Below are 27,202 nucleotides of genomic sequence, written 5' to 3'. Positions count from 1 at the left end.
GCCTGCTTCCCCCCTCTCTCTGCCTGCCTCACTGCCTACTTGTGATCTCTCTGTCAAATAAATAAATAAAATCTTAAAAAACAAAAAACAACCCCCATATATTTACATATGTAATGAAAACAAGAAAACATGCATAGGAATAATAAATACCAAATTCAGGAGAGGGGTTCCCTCTGGAAAGGAAGAAGGGAGGAACACATAGAAGGCAGTCAGTCATATCAATATATTTTCTTTCTTCTTTTTTATGGATTTGAGAGAGAGAGAGAGAGTGGAGGAGGGTGCAGAGGGAGAGAATCCCAAGCAGACTCCCCACTGAGTGTGGAGCCCAGGGTGGGGAGGGTGGGGAAGTGGGGGTTGGAGGTTGGGGAGGTGCAGTGGGCATCTCAAGACTGATGAGATCATGACCTGAGCTGAAAACAAGTCAGTTGCTTAGCCGATTGGAGCCATCCAGGCACCCCTCAACATATCTTCTTTCTTAAGCTGAGCACACTGGTGTTTGGGATGTTATGCTTAATAAATTTCCATTGATGTTTTCATTGAAAAAATAAAATTACCCAACAGTAAGTGCTATGTTTGAGATAGCATACTTAAAGCATCAGGTACAAAAAAGAGGGTTCAATAAAGATAAGTATTATTTTGAAGTTTGGGTTTTCCCATACAAATCTCAAATGTAGGATGAAAGGAAAATGCAAACACAAGCAGGTTCTGTAAAGGCTGGATCTTGGGTATTTGGAAGATAAATTTTCTTTGAATAGATGAGCTTTCTATAAGAGTTTTTCAATTCTGTGGAGGTTATTTAGATTTATTTTTATTTCAAAGTTATTGTGGATGACTAGGACTAAGAAAAGCCCAAGCGTAATGTGAACATTCGTTGATGTGAAACAGCTCTACCAATGTGAGTGTTCTAGTAGTTTACATTGCGGACATTCATTTTGAAAACCCTTGCTTGCCTCTTCAGCTCAGCAATTTGTTAAAGCTTACGCACCTTGATTTGAGTATGAACAACTTCACTATAATCCCTCTGGCAGTGTTGAACATGCCTGCTCTCGAATGGCTTGACCTGGGAAGCAACAGACTTGCACAACTTCCTGATACTATAGAAAGGTAAAGTATATGATTTTCTGTGCTATTAGCAGATGTGTTGAAGCCATCCATAATAAATAACAGATGAAACAAAGGGGAACCCAAGTGTAATCAATCACAAGAGATCCATGTAGTACTAAATATGCTACTTTTAAACAATATTTTCATTTACTTAAATATAAGGGCTTTGGAGAGAAAAACTGGCTGTCTGACTTCAACGTGTTGACATGAATACGTGCAGTAACATTACTTAGTGCATGCCAGGCCCTCTGGGACTTACAAATGGAAGAGGAAACTAATGTAGAGATGTTAGCTAAATTGCTCAAGATCGCACTATAGTGTGAACCTAGGCAGCCCGGCCCAGAGTCCAGGCTGTTTGCCATAATGCGTACTTGCCTTGCCCAGCTAGGCAGATTAATAATTTCTGAATTTTCTCCTAACCCTCTAGTTCAGACTGTTTAATATTTATAGTCATTCTTTCAGAAATCCCATGAGAATAGTGAAGAATTATAAAATGTGTTGGTTTCCTTTCTACCACTACATGCTGAGAAGTGTACTGTAGGGATTAACCCTCCAATGCAGTTTCCCTAATAATCAGGTAATGTGAAGTCAGTTAAGTCAACTGGTACACCGGTTAAAAGAGATGTTATAAAAAATGACATTTGTTTCTTTTTAGGTAGTAAGAACCAGGGTTTTCATATCATGTATGATTAATCGCAAAACCTCTTTTAATTAGAATGCAGAGTCTACATACATTATGGCTACAACGGAATGAAATAACATGCTTGCCAGAAACAATCAGCAATATGAAAAATCTGGGTACTCTTGTTCTCAGCAACAATAAACTGCAAGATATTCCAGTGTGCATGGAAGAGATGACCAATCTGAGGTAAAAGTTGTAGGCATAGAACTGACCTGTTCCTTTCTGGCGGCAGAACAAAGTAATACAGAGAAATTGTTATTAGTAGATTTGAATTCTCATTCATATGAATGAATACATTTAAAAAATTTTCCAACTTTGAAATCCTATAATTTATAAGTAGGGTTCATGTAATACTGGCCAAAATTATTCAAGGAAGAATCCTTGAAACAAAAGTCATACTAGGATTGTGAGCTTTTAGGAATGCGCTTGGCTGGTGACATTTTTATGAAAATCATCTTTGCAACTGGTAACAAACCTCATCTATAAATAAAAATCAAAAGCATAAAAATAGTGCTTATTTTCCTTCTAAATGACTACAGTGGACACAGGCAATTATGTTACAGATAGAATAAATAAAACGTTATTACTAAGTTATTTACTCTCAGAACTCCCTCAAATGTCTCCCTTCCAAAATTTTGTTTCCTGACAGAGAACACAAGATGTGAGAATTCACATCAAATCCCACAATTCCCATAACAAAATCATTCATCCATTCATTCATTCACCTATTCAGGAGCTGCTGAGTCCTGTACCTGATGAAGATACAGTGATATATAAGACACAAGTCTATATAATATGCAGAAACTTCAAGGTCATAGCATTAATTGTATATTCGAAATGCACTGGAATTGCTCTGGGAAGCTAAACTTCATATTAAATACATGCAAGGGACCAAAAGTCACTTCAATAAGCTTTAACAATGAGTTGTCTAAAGCTAGTGTTTTTTTTCCCCTTCTCGAAAAGAAACTTAGATTTTTTTTTTTAAAAGATTTTATTTATTTGACAGACAGAGATCACAAGTAGGCAGAGAGGAAGGCAGAGAGAGAGGAAGGGAAGCAGGCTCCCGGCTAAGCAAAGAGCCTGACGCGGGGCTCGATCCCAGGACGCTGGGACCATGACCTGCGCCGAAGGCAGAGACTTTAACCCACTGAGCCATCCAGGCACTCCGACACTCTTAGAAGATTCTTAAGATTTATTACATTTTTACCAAAATGTTCGGTTACTGAAATCAGTTTAAAAAAAAGTAATTTAGTATATTACCATTTGATCTTTCTCCAGGGAAATAAATGTACACTTCTATGGCATCTATAAAAATACTGTTTTTTGGTGAACTACTAGGTTTGTCAACTTCAGAGACAACCCATTGAAAGTGGAAGTAACACTTCCTCCCAGTGAAAGCACAGAAGAAGAAGAAGAACAGGAATTATTTGGCCTTCAGTTTATGCATGCATATATACAAGAGTCCCGGAGAAGAGCAGGTATGGCTTTTTTATATAATACACATCAAATATTTGATAGAGGAATGTATATATATATATAAATTCCTTTATGGATTTCTCATTCCATTTTATCTTTTCTGTCAAATTTTGTCTCTTGGTCAACATTGTGGGAGGAAAAAAAAATTCCAATCTGTTCAGTTTTGAGAAAGGCTTGGAGAGAAGTTGTAAAGGTATTGAAAGTTCTTCTAGTGGTGACAAGAAATAAATTTTTCTTTAGCCAAATACTTGAAGCACAACCAAGTGAATGAAGATGTTACTCTTTTATTTTTTATTAAGACTTTATTTATTCATTTGAGAGAGAGCACACGCAGGGGGTTTGGGAGAGAGGGGGAGGGAGAAGCAGACTCCCCGCTGAGCAGGCAGCCAGCAGGGCTCCATCCCAAGAACCTGAGACCATGACCTGAGCCAAAGGCAGATGCTTAACCAACTGAGCCATCCAGGTGTCCCTGAAGATGTGATTCTTAAAGCTTCACTACCTCATTCTAGCAGTTTGTCATATATTTCATTATCTTCCCTGTCATTTCCTCTTTTTCTATAGTCCACAAATAGCAATACAATTATTTTGCCTAGGAATGAGAAATATTAAGAGAACATAGATTTTTAGCCAATAGTTAAAATGTGAGGTTTTGATATATAGATTTCAATCATTCAGTCTCTGATAATTAAGAATTAAACCACTTTTTCACTGAAGGAAAGCCTTTAACTTAAACCAAGATTAGAAGAGGCCAAAGAGATAATTCTATTAATAAAACTAATGAAACAATAGTACAGTAATAGAAATCATAGTTTTATAATGCACTAAAACATAAAGAGTTTTTGAATCAAAGTTCAAATATAATTTATCTTCACATAGTTGCTTTGGGGAAGGAGTATAATCCAAGCAAATGACAGTGTTTTAGCTAGAATAAATCATTTTTTATTAACATCCAGTGGCAGATAATAGGAAATGGTCATCTGATCTGTGGTAGCAGGTTACAGAAACAACAGCAGGGAAAAATAGATTGGGGGACAAGTAAAGTTACAGTTTGGGGCCTTGTTTGGGGTATAAATACATAAAAAACCAGGTAGTAGATAGAATTGGTGAATGAATGATGGGAAATGAGAAGACCCCAAGATTAATCTGTTTTTGGTTAGAGCAACTGGATGGATGGTGATGCTGAGATGAGGTGGCAGAAGTGGAAGATGAGGAAATCTGACATAGTTGTGGGACATGTGGGAAGAAGTAGTTGTTTGGATGAATTTGAAAGTTCAAGAACGGGTTTACTGTCCCTGTAAATTTGGCAGGTCAAGGAATAGCAATATACATATCCCACATAGTTACTTTCTTATGGTATCTTAAGGGAAATAAGTTTGGGGAAAACAAGAATCTTGACCTATAGCTTGTTGAAGGACAAGCTCATCTGTCCATAAAGTACTTGGTACCATTGTCAGAAACATCATGAAGCTAAATGGGCACAGGACTATTATAACTATTGAGTGTATGTGTATGTTTTGTGAAACATAATTGAGATTATGCCTGTTGTAGAATATTTTTTATTCCTTGGCATAAATTGTTAAATGATGCAAAACAGATGGTATGACACAAATTAGCATTGCCTGACCCAATAAAATCACGCAAATTATCAAATGATGTATACTACCTTTATTTATGTTCTCTTGATTGGGCAGCATGAATAATGAACTTGAGAAATAATCCAAACTATCTTACTTTAATAATATTTGGCACAGAACTTATAAAAAGAGAACAAAGTTATAACTTAAGCAGAGATAATTAAACCAAGTTTGCCTATTGTTATTAAAAATAGATTTGTGAATTAGTATTACTAATGTATTTATTAAGTACTTACACTGTGCTTGGAGCTGTTTTCAGTATTTTACACGTGTCATCTCATTTGTTACAACAACCTTGTGAGGTAGGTAGTATTATTATTATCTTCATCATCCTCAGTTTAAAAAGGGAAATTGAGGCACAAGGAGATTAAGTAGTTGTGCAAGGTCATACACTGAGATGGTAGGGAAGGATCTGAACCTAGGTAGTCTTATAAAACATAGGAGATTAAAGTGGAAAAGCCAGGAATTCAAAATGCGTTAGGCTTCTATTTTACAATTCATGTGATCATAAGTCTATATATAGGATAAAAAAGTTACCTAAGAATATCATTATAGTATCTAAAATTATTAATTCGGATCTTTGTCTTGGCAAAGGTACCAATGATTAAGACAATTTTTACAAATAAAGACAGAAATACATGAAGTATAACATGAAGACAGTAACAGTCCTAACTATATGTTTGGCTTAATATTTGCTTGTGCATAGAAACTGCTTATACATTAAATAAGGCCTAAGTGTGAGGTGGTTTTTGGTTTCATTATCTAATTTCCATTTTATTCCAAATTATTTTCTCAAAAGGAGAGAATATACTTATAATTGTGCTTATATGTATAAAAATGTCCTTTTAAAAGATGTGATAATTAACTTCAGAAGTTATTTCAAGTTTCAACTTAATTTGTGAATGAGGTTTATAAGTTATCTTTTTGGAAGTTCTAACTAGATAATTATTCAATTAAAAAAATGAAGTGAAACAGTTTATTTCCCTTGAAAACCTTCTCTTCAGTTTTGCTGTTTGTCATGGATAAATTCAGATAACACATAAATACATATATGGCTCTGGTAATCTGAAGGTGAATTCATTAATGATTGTGAACATCTCTGAATTTCTTTGCATTAGGAATAAAAAAATCACAATTGATTATACTTTCCAGATTAGAATGGACAAAAAAACCCATATATAAGTCAAGTTCTCAGACAGGCCCTTGGTACAGACAATTGATCATATACATCTTGAACTTGAGAAGTAAAAAGTATTAAATAAAACCAAAGGACAATAAATTTCCAAAATTAATACAAATAGAAAGCTAATGTGCTAGTTGTGTATTGATGTGTTATGTGTGTTTCAGATAACCAAGTCAACTGTTCAACTACTTTACCAATCTCTGTAAATACTGATGGATAATATAACTCAAGATGCCCTGCTGAAGAGAATTACTTTGAGAATTTGGTGAATTTGCTAACATTTGGACTTCTAAGTAAAAAACAAAGCTATTACCAAAGTTCAGTGAGGCCACAACATTTTTTAAAGTTCACATCTCTACTACGTAAAGTATATTTCATTAATATAAAAATACAACTAAAAAAATTTTTTTTTTGGTGGAAGACAGATGTTCACAATTTCTTTCCATTAAGCAGTTGTTTCTGGTGATGAAGAATGATTTGGTAAAGCAGTTAACAATACATTTTCCAAAGACACCAGAGGATCTGTATAATACTGTAAAGCAGGACTGAATCCTTTCTGCTGTAAATACTCGACTCGGCCTTGGTCAATCAGCAATTTACAAAGATGCCCTATTTTCTTCTTCTCTTCAACAGTAAGGAACCTAAACCGAATAAATACAAAACATTGTTAAAATTTGTAAAAGTTTACAAAAAGTTATTTTAGTCACTACTATGTATTGATAAGTTCTGAAGTAACCTGCAATATACTAGGTGCTACATCCCATGCTTCCAAAAGACGTTTTATTTATGCCACAATAAAAGTGTATTTTAATGTATTCTAAAATTGGATGGTAAAATGCATTTTCATGAACAGATTCCTGGGGACATTTATCTAAAAAGAAAGTCCAGCAATAACAAAACATTTCTGCCCTGGTGTCATGCATTTCCAAGAAGTCACTTACCCAGGCGCACTCCCACTGCTTTCATCTGTGATTCGGCATCCCCCGTCGTCATGCTCTTCACTGTCATCGTTCTGCTCATCTTTTCTCTTTGTGCTGAGACTGGAGGCTTCCAAAGATGTTTTTCGCATCCCACAAGTCGCCCAACTACTCATTCGCTGGAAGTAGTGGAATTCCACTGCTCCAAGGCCTAGAGCCCTGAAATACTCTTTGCCCACATAATGTCTCCAATCACACCTGTGGTGACAACAGAGTGCAATAACAATGCCAGCCACAGGGCTCCACTTCTCTGGGACATTTTTCTCATTTCCTTTCTTGGCCACAGTGTTAATTTCTTTTCCTGTTTTATCATTCTTTATGCGTTTGGCTAAAGGTTCTTCATTCCTTTCCTCACAACTGGCAGCATAGGTTTCAACCAAACATCGTAATGCAAGATCTGCAAACACAATTATGTGGCCCCCCCAAACCACAGCATCTTTAAAAATAAGTATTTTTTACATTTATTCAGCAGTATGGTTTCTAAAAACCCCAAAACAAAAAACCTGTTTAGCTTTATACTTGTAAGAATTCTTCCATGAATTATCAATTTTGCTCACATTTGCCGTTTTCTCATTAGCATCTCATTTTCACTGATTTATTCTACGTCCCCCCCAAAAATGGCTAAAGCTTAAGTTCTACAGTCTGTAAAAACTTTTAGTCCAACTAATCAACTTGGCTCTCATTTCTCCTACTCTAGCTGAGGAAACGACTTGAATAGGAAAAAAATCACTGATCTATCTACACTTATATTCCAGGAAGTTTTGAGCTTAAGAAACCCAAAGAAGAATGGAGGGAAAAGGCATCTGCTTAGCATCTGCTTAGACTGATGTTAGGTGTCAGTCCTGAAACATATAATATTCACAGCAAATCCTGAGAAGCTGAAGAGTTGGTAAGAGGGAGTCATTCTGTGGAAAGTAGGCCTCACTGAGCAGCCTTATGTACTTGTGCATTCATTAACTACAGAATGCCTTTCACGTGCAAGCTTTGTGAATGTAATGATGACTATATATATAAACGTCCAGGTAGATGTATTTCACTTTCAAAAGAGTTTTAAACTTAAAAGCTAAACAAATAGATTTTTTGATGACTATGACTATTTCCCAGTGAAGACTGCTCTATGGTTGATAATACTGGGAAGACCCCAAATATATACTGTAAAACAAACAAAAAAACCCAGAAAACATATTTTCTGTCTGATTAGGCCAGCATGCTGTGCCTATTCAATCAAAAACATATTTTGAAATTTTATTACCCTAAGATGTCACCAGTGACTATTAAATGACTTAGTATTTTACTAGCAAATTTAATTCAATATATGAGTTGAAGTCAATAAACACTGGGAGAAAGGGATTTTCATAAACTATTATTAACTGACAAAATATATTCAAGTTAGCTTTATTTATATTGGACTTAAGTAAATGAATTTCAGAAATGTGAATAAAACAGAAAAATTATTAGAAGAATGAAGTTATTTTAGAGTCAGGAGGAGCTTTTAACAATCTATTTTAACCCCTCCTTTACAAAGAACTTAAAGGACAAAATGACATACCAAAGAAAGGGACTAGGAAACACAGCAAATTCGTGGTCAAGATTATTCATTCATTCACGGAAATGCTTACTGTTTCTATTATATGCCAACCGTTGTGTTAGGAACACTCCCTGTGTGCCAAAAATTCACAGCATAGTGGGAGAGCTAGAATTATATAATAGACAACTAAAATATCATAAAGTAAAGATATGTGGATGGGATTATGATAAACAGAACTTGAAGGAAATCAGAACTTGACACAGTACAGTACATGGGAAAAGTACACAGGATTTCCTTTTGCTGACCAGCAGAGCTGCAGGCAGGAAGCGTCAAAGGCTGGAAGGCAGGGGCCAGACTGACAGCCGGTCGTCCTCTTAAAGAGCTTAGACTTTATGCTCTAAGTATTAGGAGCTACTGAAGAGTTTAAGACATATTAGGTATGGGGGTGCCTGGGTGGCTCAGTGGGCTAAAGCCTCTGCCTTCGGCTCAGGTCATGATCCCAGGGTCCTGGGATCAAGCCCCGCATCAGGCTCTCTGCTCATTGGGGAGCCTGCTTAACCCCTCTCTCTCTGCCTGCCTTTCTGCCTGCTAATGATCTCTGTCTATCAAATAAATAAATAAAAATCTTTAAAAAAAAAAAGACATATTAGGTATGTAGCCAAGAGGTCTAAATATTTATAATTAAAGAACAGGTAGTGGAAGGAGACCACGAGAGAAAGAAGGGCATAGATGTAGTAGAAGAACCAGGAAAGAAGAATGTCACAATAGAGAAGGAAGGAAAATTTCAAGAAGGGCAAGCAACCAGGATGCCTGGCTGGCTTAGGCTGAAGGGCATACAACTCTTGACCTCGCGGGCATGAGTTCAAGCCCCACGCTGGGTGTGGAGATTACTTAAATTAAAAAAATAAATAAATAAAAATTTTAAAAAAGGGTAAGCAACTACAGCAGAGATTTTTCAGTAAGATAAGAATAAGAGGGATGAAGGAAAAATTCAGACAGAGTGACTTAAGAGGGGACAGTGTGTGGAACAATGAAAATGGACAATATAGATTATATTTTTGACAAACTTGGGTCAGATGGGTAAGAGTAAATGAATGCGCTTTTTTCCCTTTTCCCAGGACAGAACTGGTTTATGCCAGAAGGCTCTTATGAGGGTCAAATGATATAAGGTACACAAAAGTCATCTTAAAAACCATGAAGGACAACACAAGCCATTTCCCAGCCAACCTGAATAATGTCTAATGGAGGCTCCAATTTCCAAGTTGATGAAACCAGCAGGAGCCAGGGAGATGTAATAATAATTAACATTCACTAATCTGTGCCAGACATTTACATATAACCTGGTAAATTATATGTTATCTCTGTTTTACAGATGAGATAACCAAAGCTCAGAAAGTTTAAGTAATTTGCAAAGGTTACACAGCACAGTTGATTTCCAGACTATCCAATTTCAAAGCCCGTGCTCTTTCTACCTTACCATGCTACACCTAACAGATGGATGTGCTAAAATAAGACATCTTCTATTTTTTATCTAATATTTCTTTTTTCGTTTTCCCCAGAATCCTGGTACGTATAATCATCTTCTAGACTAGAGGTTTCAGAGTCCTTCCCAAGCAACTTCTTGAAAATATCAGTAGCTTCTGGAGTAGAATCATACAGTTTCCATAAATGATTTGTTTCTTTTTTGGTTGAAATATAACCCAAAAAGCTTTAAGTCTTTTTAAGTCTATTTACATCTAAATATCTCAGTATTTACATGTAACACTCTTGATTCATCCTGGCCAAAATAAGCAGATAAATAAGAAAACTCTGTATCTGATCTAACATAGGGCCAGTGCTACTATGAAGATTAATGAGTTGTAAGCATATGTGATATAAACTAACTCAAGAGACTATTTCAATGACTGGGACCATGTTAAGCTAAAACTTAGTGTGTTCATATAGATTATTAGTATGTTTACATACCTGTTGCTACACCACATAGATGCTTTCCAATTCCTACCACAGGTAGTTTTTCTTTGCTTAGCAAAGGAATCTTATCTGAAATAAAAGGAAATAAGAACCAAGTTAGCATTCTTGTGAGATGAGACATTACCAAGGCCTCCTGAAAAACAGAACTAATTTATATCTTTGAATTTAAGGGCTGAAAGAGACTCAAACAAAAACTTCTCACTTTATAGCTGTGGAATAAGAGACTCACAGATGTAGTGACCTGATAAACAACACAGAGGGCTGCTGACCAGCCAGAATTAAAATTAAAGTTTCTTTCTTCTTTTTCCCCCCTTTATTTCCCTCTTGCCCCTGGTGGGGCCTCTCCTCCCAAGGTAAAGTTTCTTGACTTTTGGGACAGTATTATTTCTTCTATACTGACTCAGGACTTTCCCCTGTATAAGCCTTACTCTGCTAAATATTAACTCATCGATAAAAGAAGTCAAAGCTTCCCCTGCTACAAGATTTATTTTGAACAAATAATATATATGATAAACATTTATGAATAACATTATAAAATACAATATTCAGTATTAATTAAACTATAGACTTTACTGTTTCTTGACGCTCAAAAATACGATATTATCTTAGCTTTTCACTTGTTTTTTAAAAAAAGAAAATATGGGGTGCCTGGGTGGCTCAGTGGGTTAAGCCGCTGCCTTCGGCTCAGGTCATGATCTCAGAGTCCTGGGATCAAGCCCCGCATCGGGCTCTCTGCTCTCTAGGGGAGCCTGCTTCCTCCTCTCTCTCTGCCTGCCTCTCTGCCTGCTTGTGATCTCTCTGTCAAATAAATAAATAAAATCTTTAAAAAAAAAAAAAAAAAAAAAAAAAGAAAATATTCAGGGCGCCTGGGTGGCTCAGTGGGTTAAGCCTTTGCCTTCAGCTCTGGTCATGATCTCAGGGTCCTGGGATGGAGCCCCACATCGGGTTCTCTGCTCAGTGGGGAGCCTGCTTCCCCCCACCTGCCTCTCTGCCTACTTGTGATCTCTCTCTCTGCCAAATAAATTTTTTAAAAAATTTTAAAAAGATAAAAAAAAATATTCATAACAGTCCTGAAAAAGTTAAAAAAAAAAAAAAAAGGGTCCACAGGTAATGCAGTAAGATGTAATATATCACAGTTGTGGTATGGCCTCACCCCACCCACCATTTATTTTCCTTTTTATAAGATTCTGAAATGTAAAGTATGCTTCCTGCTACAAATCCAGCTACAGCATCTATCATAGTCAACAGTCCAATGCAGGTACTTAGTAAATATTTCAACCGTTCTATTGCTTGCTTTCAAATGTTAGTATATTATATGCCAGGAGAAAATGGTACCAAGTGGAATAGTTTGCCTGTGTCAGCAAATATAGAAGTTTAAATTAAGGTAGTTCAAGAAACTGACCATCAATTAGGGTGAAGGGAAAGGATGTCTAAGAAAGCCCTTCTGCTTTATGCTTAAAAATTACCTTATTTCCCCTCTCTATTTCTTTTCTTTTCTTTTTTTAAAAAGAGATTTTTTTTTTTTTAAAGATTTTATTTATTTACTTGTCAGAGAGAGAGAGTGAGCACACAAGCAGGGGGAGCGGCAGAGGGAGAGTTCCCTGCTCAGCCGGGAGCCCGATGCGGGACTCGATCTCAGGACCCTGAGATCATGACCTGAGCTGAAGGCAGATTCTTAACCGACTGAGCCACCCAGGTGTCCCTCTCTCTCCTATTTCTTTGGGCTTGGAAAACAGAGCAGAGGAACTTCTGGGAAATGATGGTAGAGTAAATGCAAATATCTAGTTTACTCCCTCTTAAAACTCCACCGAAATGAGGATAAAAGGATTTTTAAAAAGGTATAAACTCAACAAAATCTGAAAGAGAACTAAAGGAGACAAAAGTGGGAAAGGCTGTGACTCAACCAAATTTATTCCACAAACCTTCAAAAGACTCAAGAACTAGGGGCATCAGGTACCTTGGCAGTAGAGCTGAGTAGCTACAATAGAGAGTGTTGGTGGAAAGTCTGTTTAATAGTCAGATCCCCACCTCATAGCTCCTTGGTAGCTACCTCTTTCCCATGTGGTGAAAGACTAGACTAATTCTCTGGAGCTAGTAGAACAGGAGGACAGCAGCTTGAGGGACAATGGGAAGTTGAAAGTTGAAGTATGGCAACACTGCAGGAGTCAGTGAGTGTGCATACTAATTTCCCTAGCTTTTGTTCCCCACAGGGTCCTAAGATGTTGGTAATCAGACCTTTACCCTCTAGGCAGGTGATCAGAAGAATCTTCTCTGCTGAATGTGACCTTCCCAAGTGGAAAGATCACATCTTAGGCAGATCACCCCAAAGTGGAGCTCAAACAACTCCACCTGAGTACTCAGAGCTCTGAGTCCCTCAATTCTAAGAACACACCATCAAGGAGCACCAGATGTTTGAGGACAGCCTCAAAAGTCAAGAGACCAAAACAAATGGAAAAGAACAAATTGTGAAAACAGGTAACGAAGGGAGAATAAATCTAAAAAACCATTATTAATATCCTCAGAAAGATATTATAATTATAAAAAAGAACAAGATACAACAATAAAGGTAAACTCAGAGAAAAACATCTTAGAAATTAAAACTATGAGAGAAGAAATTAAGTTGGGGAAATCTTAGATAGTATAGGAAAAAGACCAAAGACAACATAGAGAAGTAGAAAACCACCCCAGCAGGTCTAGTAACTATACTGTAAGAATGCAAGGCAATTACCCAGAAAGCTGAGAGCACTAGAATCTCTAAATCAGGATTTCTCATCCTTAGCATTACTGACTTTTTGACCCCAATAATTTTGTTTTGGGGAGCTCTACCATACCGTATAGGATATTTAGCAGGCCTCTGGTCTGTATCTGTTAGATGTCAGCAGCATGCCTACTACTATGACAACCAGAAGTGTTTCAGACATGGCCAATGCGCCCTGAAGGACAAAGCAGCCTCCACTGAAAACCACTGGTATAAATCAAAGCGTCAGGCAAAGCGGATAAAAACAACCATAGGAAGGTATATTACTGTGAAAATTTTAAACACTAAGGATAAAGGACCTATACATTTAAAAAAAAAAAAAAAAAGGCAGCTCAAGTACAAGGGACCAAGATTCAGAATAGCACTGAACTTTTAAATAATACTAGTGAAACAGAACTTGCAAAATTCTAAAGGAAAATGATTTTCAACCTAGAAATACAAATACCCAGCCAAGTCAAGTGTAAAATAAAAGATGTTTCCGGACAATGCAAGGTCTCACATTTATCTCTAATGCACTGTTTCTCAGGAAGCTATAGGACTAGGTGCTCTGCCCGAAAAAACTAAATCAACAGAGGAAAATGTGGGAAAAGATGTGGAAAAAGAAATTTCCACCCAGGATAGTGAAGGAGGATGAGACTGAAGAGAGTTTTAATGTTGATCATTGTGCCCCAGGAACAAAGGGCATCCAGTCTTGATCAGAACATGTCTGAAGCATATGCAGGGAAGAATTTTTCAGGAAGATGAAAACTAACAGAATACTTGATGAATGTATTTATAACAAATACATTTTTAAAAGACCAAGTAAATAAAACTAAATTATTAATTTAGCAAACAATAAAAAATATAGGGTAAAGAAATTTACTACATGGTCTGGGGATAAAAAATGATGATTTAATCATTTAATACATATTAGAAAGATGAGGAATGGGAGGTGTTTGCACTTGAGATGGGGCAGGGGTAGAAAATTTTCATCTTCCATTGGGAAAAACCGATAGATTATGCTTGTGGGGGAAAAAAAGGGAATCAGGTAAAACAAAAGCCTGTTGTCACTTTAGATAAATATAAAAATTCACCCAGAAGAGATAAATGTGGTTGGCTTTGAAGAGAGAGCCATGGCAGGGAGGGAGTGGCTGGTGCTATGTTTAAAACAACTTGAGAACCTATAGAACTATTTGACTCTTAACCACATAAATGTAACTTTAATAAAAGCCCCAAATAGGGGGAAAAAAAAAAAGACAAAAAACAAAGAAAAAAGAAAGGAGGTGGGGATGTCAGCAGTGACCTAATTCAACAGATACTTCTTATTCTTTCTCTTCCCCTTAAATGATTAGTCAATTCCAACCCTGCCACCCAGAAAGGAAAAGTCCTTTAAATAAATGTCACTTTCTCCTCATCTCAAACTACCTTTAATCACCCTCAGTATGTCATTACATAAGTCTTTATTTTAACTATTAGGAAAAAACAGAAGTATGGAAGTCAGGAGTTTATAGGTCACATTTTGACTCGTGGCTATATTTTTAGACAGTCACTGCTTCGCAGGAAAAAGATTTTCCAATTAATGCAAATTCTAAAAGGGCAGTATTGACCTAGATTGTAGATATTTGCTCCTTTTTCTCTTATTTCAGTTTAAAAATATGGAATGGGGGCACATGGTGGGCACAGAAGGGTTAGAAACTAATAAATATGGTAGGCGACTTTTCAGTATTTTTTTTTTAAAGATTTTATTTATTTCTTTGACAGAGACAGATCAGAAGTAGGCAGAGAGGAAGGCAGAGAGAGGAGGAAGCAGGCTCCCTGCCGAGCAGAGAACCCGATGTGGGACCTGATCCCAGGACCCTGAGATCATGACCTGAGCTGAAGACAGAGGCTTTAACCCACTGAGCCACCCAGGCGCCCCTCAGTATTCTTAATAAAAATTCAACACATAGCATAAAAACTTGTCTAGGATTTTCAACATTAGAAAAGTAATATTTTCAGTTAAACAGTTTTAAATACAGTGATTTATATGTAAATGTTGGGTTTCACAAAGCTGTATTAATTAGTGGATGGAAGAGGTTACTAGGATATGCTTGTATTAATAGAAAAAACTATAAAAAGACACAGAAAAGGCACAAAGTGTATGACTGAAGGGGTGTGTGTGTGTATGAAATGTGACTTCCACAGAGATTAATTATCTTGGTACAATTTGAAATTCTAGAGGGGGCGCCTGGGTGGCTCAGTGGGTTAAGCCTCTGCCTTCAGCTCAGGTCATCATCTGGGTCCTGTGATTGAGCCCTGCATCAGGCTCTCTGCTCAGTGGGGAGCCTGCTTCCCCCTCTCTCTCTGCCTGCCTCTTTGCCTACTTATGATCTCTCTCTCTGTCAAATAAATAAAATCTTAAAAAAAAATCCTAGGAAGTATCTTTTACCATCAGCTGGACAAAGAATACTCATTTCTTTAACAGTTTACGTAAAGTCATGTTAATGACAGGCAGAAGGCACCAGCCTTTTTAAGGGGGTGGGGCAGAGAGAGAGGGAGAGAGCAAACCTTAAGTAGGCCTCATGCCCAACATGGAGTCTGAAGCCAAGGCTTGATCTCATGCTGAGATCGTGACCTGACTGGAAATCAAGAGTCAGATGCTCAACCAACTGAGCCACCCAGACGCCCCCTAATTATGATCTAATCATAATTAGAAAAGACAAAGAAATAATGTAGGGATATGTCACCAAAACTTTTAAACTTTTGTAATATGACACTTCATTTCTAATTGAAACTGAAACCTCATCTTAAAAAAGTTCAAACCCTAATTCAATTTACATTTATCCAAATGATAGATATAACACTCTATATTAATAATGCATTAATTTTAGTTTGTCTTCCCTGAAGGACTGTTCTGCATCACTGGATTTCTAAGCAACTGTCAGAATTTGAAACTTCTATGACTTATGCTAGGGCAACCGAAAGTTAGCAACTTACTCAAACACAAGTGTTGAATATCAATCTGAAGTCTCTCAAATACTGAATTTTTCTTTCTGTGTTTGCCATCTACCTGCACAAATAGAACATTGTCATAACAGCAGCTTTTTTATGTTTAAAAAAAGCTTTATGAAATTAAAAATATTTCTATTTGTTTTCAAAATTCAGAGGAAATAATTTCCCATCTTATTTTTTAATATTTAAAAAACAGAATCACTAGTTAAAAATTTATCACTGTTATATTCTTTGATGGAAACTCCAAAATAACAATATCATACATTTTTAAAAGGCTTGAAAAATTTAAAAAATTATGTATAATTATTTCCTTTAACTCTAAAACTTCCCAATTTATTGATGAAGGAACTAAGGTTTATAGATCTTAAGTGACTAACCTAAGATTATTTGCCAGCTCCTTTGCTTTTGTTAGGCCGTAATATACTATTTTTGGCTCATTCTTCTTACTCTCTCTGAAAGATCACAACCACCATTCTGATCTATGTCCCTATGCCTATGACTTACAAATCAACACTGTGGCCCAGATATTTTTGATAAGCACCGGATACATATCTAGCTGTGAAGTAGAAAGCTCTACTTCAACTGCAAACTCATTCAAAACTGAACTCATCATTTCTCCCCTCAAACCTATTCTTTCTCTTCCACCTTCTATATTCCCTATCTTAGATAAAAAGCACCACCATTCACTTAAAGCCATAAAGTGTCACCTGAAATAACTCCTCATTATTAATGACTAATAAATCACCAACTCTCTTTGCTTCCAAAATCTTAGCATTTCTCATATTCTTTCCCTCCTCTCCATCCCACCACAACAGCTTTAGCTCTGGCCCATTTCTTACTTGGATTACTGGATATAATTATCTTGTTATTAATCTCCCTACTTCAAGTTTCAGACTCTTCTGATATAGCTTTAATGGTACTGCTAGGATGAACTTTAATAAAGCCTTCTTATTTTCTTCACCAACTCTTACATATTCTTTCAATCTCCTCTCAGCGGTCACTTCCTCCAGGAAACCTTCCCTGACCCACACTACACTGGGGCTGGTGTTCTATCTTCTTGCTCCTATGGCTTTTGGTACTTCCCATTATCATAAGAGACTTAGCATACTGAACCAAAATACTCATAAGTATGCCCCACTAGATATTAGCTTCTCAAAGACAAGAACTAAATCTCATTCCTCCAAATCCCCAGCACGTAGCAGGATAGAATCAAACTCCTTCCCCTGGCACAAAACAGGACACCTTCCAGTCTAGCCATCCTCTCCTATCTCATCACCACTGAATTCTACTTGGGACCATGCATTCCCATCAGACAGAAGTGTTTCCATGTTTCCCTATCATTTCAGGTATTTGGTTACACTGTTCCTCAAACCCTCTATCTAGGAAACACCAATTCTCCTTTTAAGATACAATTCAGGCATCACCTTTTCTATTTGCGTCCTTTCCCTGCAATAAAACATGTCACTCCCTCTTTTGAAACCATACTATACTCTGTGCAGATTTTTTTCATACTTTGATACTTTTCTATAATCATTAATTTGTCTGCCTCTCCTTTCTAAATATCAGTAATAGGACATAGGGACTTTGTCTTGACTTTACCTACCCAATGTGTATCATGGTGCCTAATGGTAGGCTCCATAAATATTTATTGAATGAATAAAATATTTACTGAATGAATAGTCAGTAGGTGGTACAGGTAGGTTAGAACCCAAGACTTTTAACTCCTAGCTTGAGCGTGGCCCTTTCCACATATTTTCTTGTCTCTGCAAATAATTTAAAGAACTCAGCTCAATGGACTATTAAAATTTAGATTAAAAAATTTATCTTCAGTTTATCAATATAATTAGAATAAAAAGCCATATCAAATCAACATGAAAAATAATTTTCTTTAAGAGACATGTTTCTGAGTATCATTGTTTCTTTATTTAACAAAAAAAGTACAAACAAAGTTTGGTTACTAATATACTGCCATGGTTTCACTTACCTTGAATCTCGTGGTCACCTTTTCTACTAGGATGAAGTGAACTTTTTCAGCATCTTTTAAGGCAATATCAACCCAATGAGATAATTTTCCCTTTCCTGCTCCAAACTCAACAAAGCATCTTCTTGGACCAAGTAACTTTAATTTTTCAATGTTACCTAAAATAGAAGCCTGCAAACTTCACAAGATTATTTTATAAACTCAAGCAAACACACCTGGCTTGAATTGGAAAAAAGCAAGGTAATTTCTACAAAAGGTAGCACGAGCACATTGATAATTTTTGTTTGGCTTTAAATTTTTTCCCTTGCTTTGAAATTTTTAACACATAATACTCAGAACCATATCCATGCCAAAAGTTTTTAATATATGTTTACATTTATTTTTTAAATGGAAAGATTCCGTTCCCTACAAGATAAACTAAACAAAATCGCATTAAGAACTATATTTAGAAAGAATGTTAGCTTTTGACAAATGAACAAAAGGCCAATTTTAGTATAATTACTTTGGCCTAAACATACCTGCTGTTTCAGGTGTTTGGTTGCAGAATCACCATTTTTAGGGTCATTAAGGGCATCATGCAATGCTGGATGGGACATAATTTGATCTTTAAGTGTAGAGTTCAAACCTGTGCCAAATATAAGCACAATAGCTTAAGCAACCAAACATGAAACCGTAGGGGTCTGAGCAATGGTAGTAACATTTTGTAAACCACGCTGGCATCAATTCATGTGGCACCTAATTATTTTAAAAATTTTAACTTGCAACTGTAGGCAAACTTACCTTCACCTGCTTTCTGCAATTTCTTAATTAAGTTTTCCAAATGCTCTTCAGAAAGAGAAGAAATTGGAACCTATAAACAAAAATGGGGCATGAGCTTATCTGGGAATGAACCATCACTAATAATATGGATTCTATAGAAAAAATACATTCTAAATTCAAAATAATTAATTTATCCTAAACAAAAATTGGGACATAGCTTATTCACAGAAATAGCTCACAGACACCCTTTAAAATTAAATATAAAGTCAAATACTTACTAATTGTTCAGGTATTTCTGTTTCATCTTTTAAGCCTGCGTTAATATCTTGAATAAAGAAGTCCTTAACAAAAACAAAACCACAATACTGTCATTAATGTGAAGAGCTCAAAAAAATTAAGGTCAAAAACTGATCCTTCCCTTCGTCCCTTACTCTGTACCTGCCATCCGCCCTTTTTCCCATTTATGAATTAAATAACTATTGAGCACCTACTATGGTCTTTAATTTGCTTTAGTGCCAAGGACTCACCACAGTAGAGAACAGAACAGACAAAAATCTCTATATTCATGAACCATATATTCTAGTGAGATATTGTTTGAATAAGCAGTCATATTCTAAAGAAATTTGTTAGTAATTTTTATTAACGTTTTCACCTATCTATAGCACAGATTGAGAGCTGTGTCAGTTTTGCTTATGGTGTTAATAGCAAAAACAACAAAGTATCAACTACACGTGGCTGTTTATCAGACAGGCAGCATGACCAAAAAGAGAGAGAGGATATGGTATTACAATGGTTTAGGTCTGATTTCTTCTCTTTTAAAATGCTGATTAAATAAATTTTTTATCTAAAATAAAATAAATTGGGCGCCTGGGTGGCTCAGTGGGTTAAGCCGCTGCCTTCGGCTCAGGTCATGATCTCAGAGTCCTGGGATCGAGCCCCGCATCGGATTCTCTGCTCTCTAGGGGAGCCTGCTTCCTCCTCTCTCTCTGCCTGCCTCTCTGCCTGCTTGTGATTTCTCTGTCAAATAAATAAATAAAATCTTTAAAAAAATAAAATAAAATAAAATAAATTAAAATAAATTTATTAAATTTTTTATCTAAAATAAAAAATAGAAATGTATTGTCACTATGTTGTTTAAAATAACATAGCATAAGATCATTCTAGTGTGTCTTCAGAAAGATTTTATGTAAGTATCGAGATCAGCATCTTCCAACAGAATCTTCTGCAATGATCGAAGTAATTCCAGATCTTCCCTGGAGAACATGATAGCCACTAGTTTTGAAATACTACTAGTGTGATTGAGGAACTGGATCTTCAATTTCACTTCAATTACCTCGAATTTAAATAGTTACACATGGTTAGTGGTTACCACACTGGACCATGCAGATATAGAAGAATGAAATAACACTGTTTCTACAAATCCCGTTCTAAAAGTAAAAACTACTCCTGGGACTTTATGCATACTAACGGGCTTTTGTTACACAGAAGGGTAACATGCTGTGTGTTGCTGCCTTTACTTATATGGATAATAAGGATACTGGTGATTAAGTGGAACAGGAGAAGACAACAGGTATTACAATGTTCCATTGGATGACTGGCAAAACTGTAATAGAAAATTAGGTATAACTATTATAATTTGATGTACTCTTAGTTTAAAATGATTGCCAAGAGTGCTCCAGGTAAATTGTGTTGTGGACTAGATTTTTAAATGTGAAAACTATTCATACTGGAGAAATGTATCACCAATTTACTTTTATCTCGTATGCAGAATTTTTCTGAAAGATTTATTTTAGTGAGAGAGAGGAGTGAGAATGAGTGGGGGGAGAGGGGGAGAATTTTCAAGCAGATTCCCCACCGAGTATGGAGTTGGAACTGGGGCTCGATCTCACGACCCACGAGATCATGAACTGAGTCAAAACCAAGAGTCAGATACTGAAGTGACTGAGCCACCCAAGTGCCCCAGTATACAGAATTTTTTTTAAAAAACAATGAATAGTTTTATAAATTAAAGCACAATAGTGATAAAACTTTGCCTGGGTTCCAAGTTTCACATTATGCATAGTGCACTACATAAATGCCACTCTGCATTTTTTTCTGCATCCTATCATCCCATTGTTTTCCTCCCTTTCCTTTCCACAGTATCTTGGCATGCAATGGTGTCTGTGCAGGGGTATTCCATTATTAATAAATTCACCTCTTCTCTTAAACTTTTCCGAGAGCATGCATTCCATCTGTTTACCTGAACTAAAATCTAGCACTTAGGTAAGGAAGCCAATCTCCATGCATACTTGAAAGTAAAAGCAACATTCTTTTTACTAAGGGGCTAACTGGGGTGGTCATCTTTTTTCTTCTACAGATCTTAATGTAAAAATGCTTCCTGTTAAGCTTATGTCATCTGACCTAAGCTGGTTCTCAGCTGGAAGGCATCTGGAAATGTATGGTGGTATTTTATTGTCAAAATGACTGAGAGGTGCTACTGGGAGACAATTCTCCATGGGTCTCTCAATTTACTTCAAGTGTTACAAGTAATACGCACTGACACCTTTGTTCCAGACTCTTCTTTCAAGGACATTTGTATACCAAGCAGTCTTGGAAGACAGAAATAGTTCTCCTAGAGCAGATGGCAGGCCTGCTTATTACAGAGTAATAAAGAAATGTCTACTTATGGAACAAGGTCAGGCAGGTTTCCTTATTGCCCATTTATTTTTTTATTATCTTTTAAAATATTTCATTTTTTTATTTTAGAGAGAGAGGGAAAGCATGCATGTGCATGCTGGGAGGAGTTGAGGGATGGGGGAGGGAGGAGGCAAAAGAATCTCAAGCAGACTCTGCACTGAGCACGGAGCCTGACGTGGGGCTTGATCTCACAAACTTGAGATCATGACCTAAGGTGAAATCAAGGGTCGGACCCTTAATTGACTGAGCCACCCAGGTGCCCCTATTATCTTTTTCTTAAGATTTATTTATTTGAGAGAGAGAAAGAGCATGCATCCAAGTGGGGGCTGGGGTAGAGGGAAAGAATCCTCAAACAGACTCCCCTCTGAGCATAGAGCCCAACATGGAGCTCAATCTCATGACCCATGAGATCGTGACCAAACTGAAACCAAGAGTCAGAAGCTCAACGGACAGTCACCCAGGTGTCCCTTTACTGCTTATTTTAAAAGAAATGTATTTCATAATCTTGAGGTTCTTCAGCTGTGACATAAGCTATGCACAAAAATGTCAGGATTCACCTAGGCCCTGTTGACTCCATGGACGTTAGGGAACAAAGGGCATCAATGCAGGCAAGAAGCCCATGTTACTTGCTGAGTAGTGAGCAATGAAGTCCTTTGTCTCTGACCCAGGAGTCTCTTCTGCCAGCATCCACAAACCTGCAGGCTAACTTGTTAGCTTGACAATAAGATTACACTTCAGATCCTTCATATTCCTCACAAGTGCCTTTGCCATTTGCTGCTCAGAGGCCAGGAATACTAAATACAGGGATGTTTGAAATACACAGGACATGACTATTCCACTTGAAATGCCAAAAGCCCATTGAGGGTAGGAGCAGCTCACACTTTGATGTCAGTGTCACCTAGAGTTCTGTTCTTGGTCTTATGCTCTACTTCCTGGCTATCTTATCTCATCTTCACTCAGCTCTCCTCTTGTATTCTATACTCCAGTCACGTGCAATGCCCAGTCCCAGATAAAGCTATCAACTTTCTCACTTCTAGGTGCTTACATATGTTTGTTTTTCCTTGTCTGGCTGAGTCTCCTCCCATCGCCCCCCCCTTTTGGGGGGAGGGGAGGGCCGACGGGGAGGGAGAAATAATCTTAAGCAGGCTCCATGCCCAGCGTGGAGCCCGACTTGTGGCTTGATTTCACAACCATGAGATCATTACCTGAATAGAAATCAAAAATTGGACACTTAACCAACTAAGCCACCCAGGTGCCCTTGGCTGATTCTCCTTTGACCTGTAAGTCTCATTGTATGACACTCCTTCAGAGAAGCCTCCCTGATTTCTTCCTCATCTCTCTCATCCCCTATTTCTCCCAAAAGAGGGTTAGGCTCTCTTCCTTTATTCTTCCACAGCACTCTGTACTTAATCAATTTTAAATATATTATATTTTTTGTCTCTCCTACTAGACTGTAATGTTCTTATAGGCAGGGTGCTTGGTACAATGTCTGGTATAAGTACTCAATTAATATTTATTGAATAAGTAAGTTCCTCCTCCACCCTTCCTATCTCTTACCCTGGGTAACTTAAAAATTCAAGGCTTTACCTATGATCTGTATGTACTGACTTCCAAACTACTCTACTGACTTTCAGACTCACATATCCAACTCTAAGCTTTTGGTCACCAACTTTTCTTGATTCTGCTACCTAAATAATTCTTGCATTTATACCCTTTCCATCCTCTTTCATTTAGTGACTTATGATGTCCTACCTGGATTTCAGTAACAGGCCCTCACCAGTCCTTCCAATTCCAAGCCATCTTCCCACACTGGTCTGAGGGAAAGTTTTGTAAGAGGTAAAGCTGACCACATCATTCTTTAGCTTAAAATCTTTCAATGGTTCCCCATATCTTTCAGAATGAAGTCCGAGTTCTTCAAAGTCTCAATGTGGTTTCTCACTTTCTGCCTTTGTGCATATAGTTCTTCTCACCTATAAGGACTTTTCTTCCTTTTCTTTGCCAAATCAAGACTCAGCTTAAGTGTTATTCCCTCTGGAAAGCTTTTCTTGACCCCTTGGATATAATTTTAATTTTTATACAAGTATGTGCTCTTACGACATGTGTACTTCTTTCACTAAACTTATTAAGATCCTTTATTTACAAGTTAACTTATCAGTCTCAAATAAACTCTTTGAAGGCTGGGGCCATATTTTATTGAAATAAATTTAGTAAGCACTAAGTAAATATTTTGAATAAACTGTGAAATTACTCTCTAAACAATATACTTGTTGCACAAATTCTATTATCTGAATTAGGATTATAAGTGGATTCACAGTCTGATGTCCTATACACTCAAATGCATTTACCACATTCAAGCCTTAAGGCTAGAGTCTTGCTAAGTATTCACATTTGTAATCAACTAAGTATATACGAACATTACATACCACACATATCACCTTTCAATTTGATCAAAGTGATAAAACACTTACAGGTTTTGGCTTCTCTCTTGAGTTACATTTTTTCAAATGCTTTGATAGTTGATCTTCATATACCGTACTAAATTTAAAGAGAAAAGTATTTAAAATAATTTTATAAGACCTGTGACAATTACTCTTTCTAGCATAGAAAAACCCTTATTGGACCCATACTTACTGTTTTGGATCTAAAGGACACAGAATTCTTTTCCGAGCATTTTCTTCCTAAGAAAGAAAGATCATATATTGACTTGGTTGAAAAATATCAAGTCATTGCTTACAGATACTAGATATAAATTCAATGTAATCATAAGTCTATGTGTTCCCAAAACAAGGTAAGGAAACCTTAAAAGGACAATAATAAAACATTGGCAAAATAAGTTTAGCAACAAAAATCTCCAAAGTAGCTAGTTTTTGTTTCTACGAGCAAATACTCCTTTGGATAACGAGGGTTTATAGCTTCAAATAGATTTAGAGAAGGCCTACATGGAATTTCAAATCTGCGATAGCATCGACTATAATTTGCCTCACTATTTTGTAATAATCTTTTGTGGTGTCTTTTTTTTTTTTTAAGATTTTTATTTATTTATTTGACAGAAAGATAGAGAGAGAGAGTACAAGTAGGTAGAGGGAGAGGGAGAAGCAGGCTCTCCACTGAGCAGGGAGCCTAATGTGGGGCTCAATCTCAGGACCCTGGGGTCGTGACCTGAGCCGAAGGCAGTCGCCTAACTGACTGAGCCACCCAGGCGCCCCTTTTGCGATGTCTCTTGGGGGGCAAAATCACCCTCTGGTTAAGAACCAGAGGATAAAACTATGTACAAGTGGTCTCAGCTATATATGATACTTAAGACAAAAAAGATGGAAACATAATGCTTAATTAGATCATATATCTTATATTGCAGATTTAGTAGGATGCCCACAGTTGAAAATCAAATTGCGTCATGTGTCATGTTTCCCTTGGTGTCTTGCAATCTTTCTTCAAGGGACCAATAACAACATTCCTTTCTCTCTGGTAATACCAATCAACTTGTAAGGAACTAGTTACATTCTACTACTGTTAGCACCTGCAGTCATCTTTGAGATGTTTTGTTAAAGTCAAATATAATAAGGTCTTAGAGTGAGAACAAAACTTTTCTCCCACCATAAATCTCATGTTTAAAAATTTAATTAATTAGCTAAATCTCATTTTTTGAGCAAGGGATGTTTGCTGATCTCCTCAACCCACAATACAACTGTAGGTATACTTTGAAGAGTTCTCAATGTAAGTCATGGGTCTTCCATATTCCAAAACAAGAATATGCTTGTTTCTGTATACTTCACTCTAGGCAAGTATCCGTCAAATCAAAAATACGAAGTAGAGATATGCTATGATGGACAGTAGCAGATGAAGGAACCCTGATCTGTACTGGATATTGCCCAGGATAAACCACCTAATAGAAATAATGTAAATAATATTGGACATCCAGAAGCCATGAAACCAGGTGCTTGCCTATTTGGTTTCCAAAACTGACTAAACAGGTTCTTCTACAAGCGTTCTGCATCTCTTGTTCTTACTTTTATTTTCTATCATATATATCCTGAGGAAATACACACAAAATACAGTTGACTCTTGAAAGGGGGGAGGGGAAGCCACATCCCTCCTCCACAAGCAACTTTTGACTTTTCAAAAAATGAGATTTAAAACTTTTTGAATTAAGTACAAATAGTCTACAGCTGACCTAAAGCCTCACTACTAACATAAAGCTGATTATGCATATTTTTTGTTGCATGTATTATACACTGTATTCTTACAATAAACCTAAAGAAAATGTTATTAAGAAAATCTTAATAAGGGAAGCACATTCATAATACTGTACTGTGTTTATGAAATCCAGGTATATGTGGACTGGCAGTTCAAACACGTGGTCAAGGGTCAACTATATATATATATATATATATATGAAATTATATATACATATATATATACATATATATATATACATATATATATATACGAAATTAAAGATTTTATTTATTTGAGAGAAAGAGAGCACAAAAACCAAGGAAGAGGCAGAGGGAAAGAGAGAAGCAAGCTCCCCAATGAGTAGGGAGACCGCTGTGGGGCTCAACCCCAAGACCCTAGGACCATGACCCCCTCCCAAGGCAGAGGCTTAACCGACTGAGCCACCCAGGCGCCCCAAGGGTCAACTGTATATTGACAGTACAATTAATATGCCTAACAGTATTCTCAAACAAAATTGTACGCCTCCGGTTTCAATTTTAAAAAGTCAATTCTTACACGATTTTCAATCTTTCCTTCCCCCTTTCAGCAGTTACAAGTTGCTTTCAAAAGACTACTCTAAATTTTTTTTAAGTTTTTAATCACTCCGTGCTCCTCGCAAGCGCACTCCCTAATCCCCAGCACTTATTTCACCCATTCCTTCTCTCTCCCCTTTGGTAACCATCAGTTTGTTCCCTACAGTTAAAGAGTTGTGTGTCTAAATAAATTTTTTTTTTAAAGTTTCTCAACCGTATTCACAAGAAGTGATTATTACAAAACAATCAGAACACAATTAGTGAAACCTTGCGATTTCCCATCAAGAAGGCGGAGACTGGGCGGAGTGTATAAGGCGGTGGCTTGGAGTAAAACGAAGATCTACTATTACCCTAACTTAGTATCAAGATAGACGGGTCACTGCTGGCGCTTTAGTTAGCGCGAGAAGCACTACACTTCGCTAGGGCTCAGTACCGCTCCATAGGGAGGGCAGGGCTGCGCTTAGTACAGGAAAAGCCAAAAAATCCAGCGAACAGAGCAGAATTCTGGCAAAGGGAGTTTCCGGACCAAGAAACTTATTTCCAACTCTCCAAAGGGTAGGGGCAATACCAGACCTCCGCGGCTCCAGCGTGTTCCCCACAGAATCTTTTCCCCGCTGCCACCACCATCCTGCAGAAGCGCTTCTTCTTTTCCACATAGTAACTGCAGCGACCCTCAACCGGGAAGTCAGTCGTATGCGTGGCCGGCGCAGAAGCCGCCATAATTCAGAGTTCGTTTGTGGTGGTAAGCAGCGAGT

General features: G+C 37.0%; 2 protein-coding genes across 3 annotated transcripts in view; one reads left to right on the top strand and one right to left on the bottom strand.

Annotated features, from left to right (window-relative positions):
• LOC111143266 (leucine rich repeat containing 39) overlaps positions 1-6,495 on the top strand; it is a 21,309-nt gene extending 14,814 nt beyond the window's left edge. Inside the window, exons 6-9 of the mRNA XM_022496890.1 lie at positions 959-1,104; positions 1,820-1,972; positions 3,125-3,264; positions 6,244-6,495. Coding sequence (XP_022352598.1) covers positions 959-1,104; positions 1,820-1,972; positions 3,125-3,264; positions 6,244-6,299 — 495 coding nt within the window. The 3' untranslated portion in view covers positions 6,300-6,495. The remainder of the gene's footprint in view (positions 1-958; positions 1,105-1,819; positions 1,973-3,124; positions 3,265-6,243) is intronic.
• On the bottom strand, positions 4,158-27,202 carry LOC111143265 (tRNA methyltransferase 13 homolog). 2 transcript variants are annotated; one of them, XM_022496888.1, is made up of 11 exons: positions 27,021-27,202; positions 24,331-24,377; positions 24,168-24,234; positions 19,302-19,364; positions 19,045-19,114; positions 18,783-18,889; positions 18,268-18,435; positions 16,269-16,341; positions 10,550-10,624; positions 7,021-7,453; positions 4,158-6,720 (listed from the first exon to the last, which is right to left on the bottom strand). In XM_022496888.1, exons 1-11 carry the CDS (start codon positions 27,165-27,167, stop codon positions 6,525-6,527), a joined length of 1,446 nt encoding a protein of 481 aa, XP_022352596.1. In that variant the 5' UTR covers positions 27,168-27,202; the 3' UTR covers positions 4,158-6,524. The 2 variants fall into 2 exon arrangements, with proteins under 2 accessions (XP_022352596.1, XP_022352597.1); XM_022496889.1 differs by lacking the exon at positions 18,268-18,435.

The sequence above is a fragment of the Enhydra lutris genome, unplaced genomic scaffold, assembly GCF_002288905.1.
Source record: "Enhydra lutris kenyoni isolate GAN:26980312 unplaced genomic scaffold, ASM228890v2 scaffoldscaffold9, whole genome shotgun sequence".
In the NCBI taxonomy this organism is placed as follows: Eukaryota; Metazoa; Chordata; class Mammalia; order Carnivora; family Mustelidae; genus Enhydra; species Enhydra lutris.
This window is presented reverse-complemented; position numbering and strand designations above follow the sequence as displayed.

Excerpts from the sequence above, each read along its gene's own strand:
- LOC111143265 (XM_022496888.1), bottom strand. The coding sequence starts at position 27,167 with ATGGCGGCTTCTGCGCCGGCCACGCATACGACTGACTTCCCGGTTGAG. Across the intron at positions 19,365-24,167 it reads CAAGAGAGAAGCCAAAACCT|GACTTCTTTATTCAAGATAT; the intron begins GTAAGTGTTTTA and ends GTTTTTGTTAAG. Across the intron at positions 6,721-7,020 it reads AGCAGTGGGAGTGCGCCTGG|GTTCCTTACTGTTGAAGAGA; the intron begins GTAAGTGACTTC and ends TATTCGGTTTAG.